The sequence below is a fragment of the Chionomys nivalis genome, chromosome 21 (assembly GCF_950005125.1).
Source record: "Chionomys nivalis chromosome 21, mChiNiv1.1, whole genome shotgun sequence".
Classification (NCBI taxonomy): domain Eukaryota; kingdom Metazoa; phylum Chordata; class Mammalia; order Rodentia; family Cricetidae; genus Chionomys; species Chionomys nivalis.
In genome coordinates, this window is record NC_080106.1 from 34647818 (window position 1) to 34660018 (window position 12201).

At 44.6% G+C, this 12201-nt stretch overlaps 1 protein-coding gene across 1 annotated transcript in view; it reads right to left on the minus strand.

Moving 5' to 3' along the window:
• Positions 1-12201, minus strand: part of Fto (FTO alpha-ketoglutarate dependent dioxygenase) — a 343642-nt gene that overhangs the window by 246118 nt on the left and 85323 nt on the right. The window contains exon 2 of the mRNA XM_057753848.1: positions 9974-10051. Within this exon, the coding sequence (XP_057609831.1) occupies positions 9974-10051 (78 nt within the window). The remainder of the gene's footprint in view (positions 1-9973; positions 10052-12201) is intronic.

Consider the following 12201-nt stretch of genomic DNA (forward strand, 5'->3'; position numbering starts at 1 on the left):
ACTATCAGCCCCAGCCCATGGATACAACACTGAGGCAGCCAGGCTCTGGGGAAGCTTGCCCTGAGTCACACTGGTCAATGTCAGGCCAGGACTGTAGTGTCTGTCTGGCTCCAGTGGGGTGATATTAGCTACCTGACTGAACCCCTTTCAATTCCTGGCAAACTGGCTTCTGGTTCAACACACTCACCTAAAGAAAGCTCACCTCTCTGGAAGTGAAGACATTAAGTTCTATGAACACAAGAGTCATGACAATTTGACTCCTGACTACAATACTAGTGCCCAGAATACTCTACAAAAGGCAATTCTGCTGGTGTCATGAGAATGGGGTGTTCAGACAGATGCCCTCACGAAAAAGAAACACACACTGGCGCTGCTCAGGACTGTATTGGCTTTCCTGGCACCACTCCGGCTCCTCGGCACAGGATTTATGCTTGTCCCTATAAAGTTTAATCTGAATTGTTCCGTCAGTTCCAGGCTAAGTCCTCAAGGAAAAGCCTAGGGATAGCAACCCACTCACCTGTCCTCAGACCACTGTGCTGTTCAGGCCTTCACGCATGGGAAGGTAACATGCTTATTCCTGTGGGTGTGTGCATGTGTACCTGAAGACAGATGCGCACCTGTGTGCTTCTGTGTGCAGAAGCCAGAGACCAAGGTCAGGCATCCACCTTAACCACTCATTGACAGGGTCTCTCGCTGATTGGCTAGGCTAGCTCCAAGGATGGACCTGTCTCCACCTCCCCAGCACTAGGATGGCAGACGGGCGTGTACCGTGACTCCTGGCTTTCTACATGGGTACTAGAGATACAAACTCAAGTCCTCAGGCTACAGGTTATCTGTGACTATAGCATAATCTAGCCCATTCTGGTTCATTTACAGAATGGGTAGGGGGCAATCCTGCAAGATTCGACAGGAAGTATACAAAAGAAAAACAAATTCATCAAGTCTGACCATGGAAAAAGAATCACTAAATAAGTAGAGTCTGACTGTCCTGCTCTCAGAAACCTAAGATCTAGATGATCGTGGACATGACAGAAAAGGGCAGAGGTATGTGGAGCACTCCTGGGGATGATCATGGATGTAACATGAAAGGGCAGAGGTATGTGGAGCACTGCTGCTGAGATGATCATGGATGTAACATGAAATGGCAGACACATGTGGAGCACTCCTGGGATGATCATGGGTGTAACATGAAAGGGCAGAGACATGTGGAGAGCTGCTGGGATGGATGATCATGGGTGTAACATGAAAGGGCAGACACATGTGGAACACTGCTGTGTATGAACATGAATGTAACATGAGAGGCCAGAGGCACATGGTACACTGGGCATGGCACACTGCTGTCCACTGCCAGAGATTCACCCAGAACTTACAGTTTCTCTACTTCATTTATCACAATTGCAAAATGGAGGCAGCAACAGCACCCTGTTCTACTACACAGTCCAGGAAGACAGCAACAGCACCCTGTTCTATACAGTCTAGGAAGGCAGCAACAGCACCCTGTTCTATACAGTCCAGGAAGACAGCAACAGCACCCTGTTCTATACAGTCTAGGAAGACAGCAACAGCACCCTGTTCTACTATGCAGTCCAGGAAGACAGCAATACAGTCTTGTAAGCAGAGAACATTATGGAACCTTATCTCAAAACAAGAAAGGGAGAAAGGAGGGGAAGGAAAATGGAAAAATAAAGTTCTATAACTATTATTCTGTTTATACAATTTATAACAGATTATTTACTTATACAAGATCTATTTTTATGATAGCCATATTATAGATAGGGTGTCAAAGACATTTTTTAAAGGATTAGTGGATCTGAATGTATGTTTTTAAAATGTTTGTACAAAATGAAGCATACAATTAATAATCAAGCTCTGATTGAAAAAATATTTGTAATCTATATGATAAAAATCAGATTAATATTCTTAATAAGAGATCAACTGATTCAGTTGTATGTGTATAATATATATTATGTTTATATGACACATATGTTGCATATCTGTGTGTATATATATATACACATTCACATACACACATATAACACATACATACATAATAACAACTAAAGAAAAAGAGGCCACAAATTTTAAAGAGCAAAGGTAGAAAAAGGTGGTCAAAAGCTGAAAGTGCTACCCCCCTCTGGGCATGTACTTTGTATATTTTAATTTCGTTCTTTGACTTTTACATGATTTTCTAAACTAGATGTAAACTACTTTGAATAAAAAAAAATCAAGAAAAAGACCATTTTAATTTATTTCCTTTATGGAAATTCTTACACTTGCCAGAAATTTATTCTCGATATGATAAGATGATACAGAATTGTCAACCATCTTCACCAAAATGTCTGCCTTATTTGAATCTGTTGTGTCTGTCACACCAAGGGTTACTTTATTGCGATGAGAACAATTCATGAGAGTGGGCTAACTCTGCCACAGTCTCAAGGAAGATGAATGGGAGCAAACGCCTCCCCTACGTGTCCTCGTCTACCATTCAGACAGCGGTTAATCTAGTACCTGGTGCACGGAACAGCCATGGAACGTCAGTTATGAATTGTCTTTAGAGAACAGCAAGTAACTTTGGAGAAGAGACGAACATTAAATAATCTGAGTTCATCCTGTCAGGCGAGTAAGTTCACTTTCCGTTTAGACAGGTATATGAGGAACATCAGATAAAACACAGTAATTTGGAACAGCTGTTGGCAGACTTTCAACTATGTTAGCGTAATTTTTTTATTAATCCTGTTAAAGTTTTTCTAGGGAGTACACAGTCATGAAATTATGTTATCACTGGTTTGGTTGCACACTATATTTCTTGAGCTCTATGAACACTTCTAGGGCATAAAAATGATGTTCTGTTTCATATTTGGAAAGGTATGGTAGCCATAATGTGCCAATGCACAGACCCTATCCGATGGCTCGGAAGATCTACAATGCTGGCCCTCCAGAGGTGAGGCTTTGTCTTTGCTGACTTTAATGCACTACATACGAATTCTATCTTTTCTTCTCCTACTGGTCTGAAATAACTTCATCATTCGGAGAAGACAGGCATGGTGCTGAATGAGTAAAACACCCATTTACAGGAGATAAACTCAAATGAGGCCCAAAAGAACTATCTTCAATTTACAGAATTTACCATCTGTAAAGAGCCTGGGCCAGGCTCCACCTGACGACGTCAGTGGCCCAGTCTAAAGACTCCATCTATAACCTGCTGCCACACCCTTTGCTGGTAACACTTCATGCTTTGCACTCTGGCGCATCCTGCACACTGTCCTTTATGATATTTTCTACATAATTTTTATTAAAAAATAGTTGCAACTTGGCAACAATCCCAACACTAAAAGGCTACACAGTCACTTGGCCCAGCCTCCAGCTGTATGATGCCAAGTGAGACCCAGAGGAAGCACACGTCTGAAGACCTGTGTAGGATCTGCTACAGGTTGTCACAGGCAGGCTGGTAAAGCCAGAGCCCTGCTGTGACACAGTGTTGGTTCAGGCACTGGTTCAGGCTACTCTGTGTGTTCATGCAATACCCAACCAGCACTTGTTAGACATCAGACACGGGATAAAGTCCATAAATATGCTGATAAAAATAAGCTAGGTCCTACTAATAACATCTCACATACCTGCATGGACAGAACGGAAAGTAATGGAGTAAGATATTACCAGGGCAGAAGTACAAGCACACTGTTACGGGAAGACAGTTGGGAAGAGAAGACTGGAAAAAAATTCTCATTTGGGGGCTCACAGACCAGTCAAGTACACACCATCTGCAAAACCCTAAGTTCAAAGAATGCAAGAGAACAAAACATCCCCACACTGTCTTCAAGCTTGTATTCTGAGGAGCGCCACATACAAATGAATAAATAAAAGCCCGTGGATCAAGATGGCAGTGAGTGCTTTGAGGAAAATACAGTTGAGTGCACAGGACTGGGTTGCTGTGCTAAGTGCACATCTCACATCTCTCTGGCAAGGTGACCTGAGGCCGGAAGAAAGAATGAGGATACCGGCCCCGCAAAGACCTGAATGAGAGAGCTCCAAGTGAAGGGATCATAGTCCAAAAGTTTTGGGGTAGAAATGTGTGTTGCTCATTCCAAGAAAAGGAAGAGGAAGAGGGCCATTGTAGGAAGAAGATGTGAGTTGAGGGGCTGGGAAAGCAAGAACAGGTAAGAGAACAGTGAGGAGCTGGTACACAGTGCTTTATAAGTCAGCACCCAGTGCCAGGCTTCTAGGCATCTACTCGGAATGAGCTGGGAAGCTACCAAGGGACTCTCAGCAAGAAAGCAGATAGAGTTAACAAAGAGAAAGCTCTGGGGTGGGATGGTGAGTTGGCTCAGTGGGGAAGAGCACTTGCTGCCAATCCTGATCACCCATGTGGAGGAAGAAGAGACTGTCTTCCACAAATTGTCCTCTGGTTTCTACATGTGCACCATGGCACAGCACATGTGCACACACAGGCAAAATAAATGAATGAAAAAAATGTCAAGATTTCCCCAGATGTTATGTTGAAGCAGAGGAAGAACGGAGAAGCTGGGAGGCAACGGCTAAGGGGACGGCAGCAGTTTGGGCCTCAGGGGAAGCAGCAGAGGCAGGAAGCAGCCAAGTGATGCATTACAAATGGGACTTCCTGGGACAGTTACAGGATGCGCAGTATTTACGTAAGGACACTTTTCTTAGGATGAACAGGTGGATGCCAGACAGTATGGGGAGAAAGGTGCTGGCAGGAACAATGCCGGAAGGAGGAGGGCAGAGTAGGGTTGGAGTACAGCAAGGTGTTCCCCAACACCGCTCTAAGTGCGGGTCAGATTCTGGACACAGGTAGTCTGGGTCAAACTGTCAATAGCATTGTAAGCGATGAAAGGATGTGCCTAGTTTGAACTTTACCTTAAAAACAAGAGACTCACTGGGCGGTGGTGGCCTTTAATCTCAGCACCCAGGAGGCAGAGGCAGGCGGATCTCTGGGAGTTCAAGGTCTGTCTGGTTTAGTTCCAGGACAGGCACTAGAAAAACACTAGAAAAGCTACTGAGAAACCTTGTCTCAAAACAAACAAACAAACAAAACAAAACAAACAAAAAAAAAACCCAAGAATTCAACAAAACGAGCAAAGCGAGGAGGAGGGAGAGGAGGCATATACCGAACACATTTTAATCAGCTCTCCTCTGAAGGCACTGCAGGGCACCTGTCAGGACAATACTGGCACTCTACAGGTGGGAGATCAACAAGGGCTTCAACTGTGCTGGCCAAGGCAGAAATCTGAGACATTCTGGAAAAGTAAAATTGCCAAGAATCTCCTTCTGCCCAGAGGACAGAAGCAGTGGGGAGCAGTTGGAGATAAGACCCCTAGCCTGAAGAACAGGACAAGGGGCCTCCACTAGAGGGAAAACTGAGTCAGTGCTGGGAAGCAGGGATCCTTAATAAAGTGTAAGCCATGTCTCCTGTCACCTCTTCTGACTCCTGGGCAAGTCCTCCAACTGTCAGCATCCGACCTCAGAGCTGCTCTCAGCTCTCGCTCCACCTTGGCAGCTTCAGGCGCGTCCCCTTTCAAACACAGCTCAGAGCCCTTGTTCCTAGACCAGGACTTCCTATGTGTGCTTCTCGTCACATGGCTCCTTCCCGTACCTCCCACACTAGCAATCCCACAAGGAAGCTCAAGAAAAGCAGGGATCTCTGTCACCTTTCGCAACTTAATCTTTAATTCCTAAAACATTTACAGCCTTGGTGGGGAGGCTAAAGCATGCAGTTAACTAATATGGATCATACAGCGCTACGGTACCAGGAAGACTTTCAGGTAGAACCTTCTAGTATACAGTCAGGACTGAGAGCGGTGGTCACAGGCAAGCAAGAATGGGCAGGATTTGGGGCCCCTGGAAAAGAGGCGAGTCATCTCAGAAAGACTAAGAGATACAGGAAAAGATGGAAGTAGCAGAGTGTAACCCAGAGAGCCAGGAAGAACAATCCCTGGTCTGTAGACTACCTGCCCATAAATCTCAAAAAGGCTTTAACCCTCTCTGCGCCTTGGTTTCCTCTGCTCCAAAGTGAGCTCTACAGCAGCTGCCGTGGAGGACTATGGTGGTATTTAGATGAGCTAATGTGTGCAATGCTCTCGGAACAGCACTGGTGCTGCCTGGCACACGGGGAAAGCGCACAGAGAGAGGGCCTGGGGACCCACACTATTTCCCAGGGAGCAGCTGGGAACTGGGGAACAGCTCATTTCCTGGTGTCCTGGGGCAAGCTAACAGAAACTCCCTTTGCCTTCAGCTTCTAGCTGTTGATACTGCTGCTTTTTTGGTTCTTTATTTCCCCAGGTGTTTTGAACTGGAACATGCCACAGAGAGGAGAAACAGCCCAGTCTTGGAGCCGATCAATTTGAGTCCTGCCTTCAGTTCTGAAGCCCAGACAGGAACTTACACTCTCCTGATGATTGAAACAGTGACGATAAGACCCACTGGGTATCTCAAACTTGAGGGGGACAGTTCTGACTCCTGGGAGAGATGAACACGGCTGGTGGTGTGACAACTAAATACAGGAGCATTCACAAAACCCAACGGTGCCTGCCTGGCACTGGCTAAGAGACAACCAACATGCCCACACACTAGGTGCACGAAATCAGACTCTTACCACACGTCTGTGTAAGAGGCCCAATGTCAGACTTGGGCCATTCATTCCCGTCATTCATAAATACTTCCAGTCACAGTGAATGGAGAAAGAAATCATCGTATATATACAATGGAATACTACATAACCACAAAAACAAAACCCTGTCGTCTTCACCAACATGAATGGAACGAGAATATTAACTTGAATGAAACAAGCCAGACACAGTAGGACAAACAGCACATGATTTCACTGAATCCTGTAGAACCTAGCTGAACACAGGACTGTAGAGATGGGGAAAGAGAGCACAGAGCTGGGACAGAAAGAATTAAGAGGCACGTAAAGACTGGGAAGGGTGTTGGGGGAGAAGAAAAGCAGCCTCGAGAGCAGAAGGGTCACTATGGGCACATATACAGGAATACCACAGTAGACCCACTAATTGACACAATAATATATGCTAATAACCACACAGATTTTTAGTTTATCTCTTAAGAGAATAAGTTTCCTCCAACTGTCGCAGTTTTGCTTCTGCTTTGTTCTGTTTGCTGAGGGTCCGGCGCTGAGCTGCTGGGCTGGCTCTTTCCTGCAGCTCAACCACCCTGGTGCCTGGGTCTGTGAGCACTCACCACAGCACAGTCTGTGAAAACAGAGCTTTACAGAAGCACTGGGTTTACCAGCAGATGTATTTAACATGATTAGGTACTGACAACTGATTTTTAGAATGAGTCTTGGGAAATTAGGGAGCCTGGAGGGGTTGTCTGTTTGCATCTGGGTTTTTTCCCCACTGTCCCTGGTGCGGAGATGGTCGGAGTAGAGCAGGCTCTAAACTTTCCCATTTAGCTCTTCATGTTCCTGCACAACACTGAGGTGGAAGTGGCTGGAAGCTCCGCTGGGACAACTCAGTACCAGAAGGTATATGTCAACAAGCACTTAGAAGCGGACTGCTTTGGCTTGCTTTACAGGGGCTTTTAAAAATTACTTTTTCTGGGGCTGGCGAGATGGCTCAGGGGTTAAGAGCATTGCCTGCTCTTCCAAAGGTCCTGAGTTCAATTCCCAGCAACCACATGGTGGCTCACAACCATCTGTAATGAGATCTGGCCCTCTTCTGGCCTGCAGGCATATATGCAGACAGAATATTGTATACTTAATAAATAAATATTTAAAAAAAAAAATTACTTTTTCTTTACTGTAAAACAAGTACATGTTTGCTGTGGATAATTTGGGTAACTAGATAAGCTAAAATGAGAGCAACCTATCACTACTGAATTTATTTCTGTATTCCTCTATTTCAAGATGCCACCTCCTGAGGAAGTGTGTACGTGGTTAAAATCAAACTGCAAACCACCCTAGATTCATTACGTAACTGGCTTTTAAAAGTAACGAGGTATCATGACCCACACCTGTAACTGTAGCCCTAAGGATGCCGAGTCAAAAGGATTTTTAATTCAAAACCAGTTTGAGGGAATGGGCTGGGAAGATGGATCCGCTGTCAGTAGTACTTGCTGCTCATTCGGAGGAGCTTAGTCCCTATACTGGGCAGCTCACAACCACCTGTAACTACGACCCACCCTATTTTGGTCTGCATGGGTCTCTGCACACATCTGTATAGACGCATACATTCACATGAACAAATAATCTGTTTGAAAATCAGCCTGAGCTATGTAGTAAGACCCTGTCTCAAACATAAGCGCTAATATATTCATCATTCACTCAAGCAAACTAAGCATGTGTTGGACTGAAAAATGTGCAGAAAATTAGAGAAAGAAGCATATTTAAACACAAAATCATTTCAGGGGCTAGCGTTCATTTGACAACACTTGCCTGACATGTGTAAGGCTTTGCACTCAGACTGCGAGCATCACACCAAAACCAAACCAAAACAAAACAAAATTAACACTATTAAAAATGAGTGAGAGGATAGAGATAAAGAACAGAGGGCGCAGAGACAAGTCTCTGGGCTCAGGAGAGTCAGGAAAATCCTAGGGAATGGCCCAGTAGCTAGTCGCAGCCTCCAGCACACAGGTGTTTTGCAAGGAAGGGAATACACTGACTGACAGAAGGTGGAGCGGGAAGACTCCACAGGGAAAGTTACAAAGATACTCAGAGGAGGGGCAAACATCCAGCAGGGTAAACCACAACGGACTGAGGGGGACGATGCAACGACAATTCACTGTAGACCTGAAGCAAGGGGCTGGCATGATTTCAGGGACAGCCAGGGCAGAGAAGAAAAGCACAGGCCTGAGAGTGCTCGTGAGCTGAAGACAAGGTCTTAGAAATGAGAGTGACCTAGAAACCAGACTCCAGGTGGGCAAATGTCTTCTACCCTCCCTTCTTGATTGTCAAGGTTACTACGGACAAGCTGGCACTACCAACAGTGATATGGTTCTACTCCCATATTTCAAATATATGTTCAAACAGGGAAAAAAAGGTGAAATTTCACCATGTTTTGCTCGTTTAGCACTCCTCTCCCTTCTTACTTGAAAACAAATTCTTTTGTTTTTCTTTCGGGACATCATCCGTCCCCCCCCACACACACACACACATACACACTCACCCATGCGGCTTGAGTGAGAAGGCCCCACTGAACCCTAGTCCAGAGAGGCACATCAACAGCACACACAGTGAGCCTAATCACACCAACTCAGTCACTAACAGGGGAATCTGGGGGAACCATAAGGAAAGAGCCCAGCAGGCTCTTCTACAACCTCAGATGCTGAAGACCACATAGCCCTTGAGCTGTCCACATACTCCCAGGTTGTCAGGTTAGAGCCAACTCAGCATGAACACACACAGGGACTGTCAAAGCCAGAACCCCAGGAAAAGAGTGGTCAGGGACAGCTTTTGAGGGGCTAGGCACACTAACATGCTTTTAGATTTTTAAGTGATGCCAATAAATACCCTTTCCCATTCCAATTTGGGTGACTTTGAATTTTAATCATATATAAGGGAAGAGTACAGAATTTAGAGTCGGAGAAGCAGAATCCCAATCCCGCTATTTGATGGGCTAGGCAGGCAGTGCAGCACATTCTCAAGGTGCAGCTTCACACAGAGGGCGAAAGCTTCACAGAGGAGCCAATGCCTTAATGAACTCTTAAAGGGCCAGCCACCCAGCAACAGGAAGAGAAGACAAAGGTATATTCTATGAAGGACAAAAACAAAAGAAAACCAACAAAAAGCCAGAGTGAGCAGAGAGGTGCAAAGGTAGGAAGGGCCATGGATGCTGGGAGGTGACAATGGTGTGCTGTACCTAGACAGAGTCCGCAGACACAGCAGGCCGTGAGGGAAGGCATGTGCCCTGCACCCTCTGCACAGCCTGGGATCAGGCCCAGCAACTCCATTGACCAAATACAGAGCCTACAGACTGATCAAAGTATTAAAACGTCTTACCTGCTGATAGAATTCATCATCTTTGGGAGTCAGGTACGGAAGCCAAGTGTCTTCAAGCTCCTCAAGAAGCCTCAGTTTCTGGTTAAAAATAAGAATTACATGTTAGTGAGTATAAAATGACTTCAAACAGAGGCCAATATATTATTTTCCAATAAAACACACACAAAAATCTTAGTGAACTTGAATGTGTAAACTTTTAAAGATATACATTAAAGGCCAACTATAAAATAGACCAACGGAGGCATACACATTTAAAATTTAAGATGTATAAAGCATTCTTGCAAAACTAATTCTGCTCCCTGTCACACTTCATGAGACAGTTCCATTCACTCCTCTGGCATCTTTGCCATTGGGGTCTTTCTCATGACCTAGGTGACCTACGAATCAGTCAATACAGTCTCCCAGAATGAATCTTGCTGCCTGTACAACCTGAGTCTCTATTAAGCTCTCAGTGATACCATCCCTGGATGCCGGGGGAGCTGCGATGCTCACTCCTCCTGCAAACCCTTATCTGGATGTGCCCACTTGCAGTAGCGCTCCTTTTTAGATTTGTTTTATTTTATGTATGTAAGTGTGTTGCCTGCATGTATGTACGTGCACCGCATGCATGCCCAATGCCTGTAAAGGTCAGAAGAAGGTGTCTGGCCTCTAGGAACCGCAGTTGCACATGGCTGTAGGCTGCCTCGAGGGTGCTGGGAACTGAAGCTGTGTCCTCTGGAAGAACAAGCACTCGTAACTGTGGAACCATCTCCCCAGTCCCAAATAGTGTCATTTTAAAAGTAATTTCTCATCTCAAACATCACCACAAATTTATGGTAAGCCTCTTTGCTTTCTTACCCAGTTTTGAGGCACCTTTTTGTAATCATCCATCCAGCATCGTCTAAGGCTTTTTCAGAAAACCAAGTCTTTGTCAGACATCACTTACTAGTAAGGACAGGTAAATGCAACAAGAGATTCTGCAATGCTTCACCTAATATTCAGGCATCTACACAGCCCATATTTGCATGTAGCATATACAATTTGAGTATAACATGCATGCACACAGAGAGAGAGAGAGAGAGAGAGAGAGAGAGAGAGAGAGAGAGAGAGAGAATCGCCAGGGCCACTGTCAGGCAGCAATGAAACACTGTAAGAACAGTGTGGACCAGTGCAGGCCTACCCAAAAGAGTACAGCTTGGCACACACAAACTCTGTTTTATTCCCCGCAACTCCATAAGTCACTGATTTTATGCAGCGTACACTCAGCCAGCCAGACATGGCAGCCCAGAGTGTTATCCCCTTCCACACCAAGAAAGCAGCCTTCACTCACAAATCTATCATAACCAGAGCAGTCCCGAGCAAACATCCCTTTTTGACCCAAACTTTCTAGACCTTTTGCATTACAATCCAAAATAGATAACACAAAGGGAATAGAAATCTAACTCGTACACTTATAAAAACAAAAGTGTTCCATTCGCACACGATTCCACTTGTGTAATCAGTCTGCTATTTAGATGGCATTTTCTTACCCATAATGCTGAATGACTTCCTAATTAAGGTGTGTTCAGTGCTCATTAGGAAAGACTTAGAAAAGTAGCATAGGACAAATCACTTAATTTACTAATTAGGTAATGCTTTCTCTGCTCTCAGCAGTAGCCTAAAAAGAACTAATGATATTTCCATGAATATACATTGCACACTTATGTACCCAATCACTACCTTAACCAAAAACCTACACTTCGATTTCATTTGAAGCTCAGGGAAGCCTGCATCCCCTGTGATCCTTTTTTTTTTCCCCCTGTGATCCTTTTACTGGTTCTTAGGACTTTTTATAAACACAAAGCACTACAATATTTATAAATGCCACCAAAAAATTAAACACTGAATAATTCAGAAGGTCCACCTTACAGATGCCACCTTAAAAGTCTCTGCTGAGAGTCTATCATTAAAGCTAATCCATGTATAAGGAGATATATATATATTTCCAAGAGTAAATCCATACTCCATCTAAGACAGGCTGAAGAGCAAGAGACCTGCCTCAGAGGCCAACAAGCATCAACAGAGAATGGACCTCTTTGTAATTAATGCTTCAAGTAAATTATTGTGGAAACACATTTCTCAGCTCAGCTAAGGTGAAGACCACCAGACATGTGTAAGGCTGAAGACACCCAAAAGGCTGTACCAAAGGATAAAATTCTTTAAGAACACTCCTACTATGGAGAAAGCAGAACAGCAATGGCTTTCCTCTA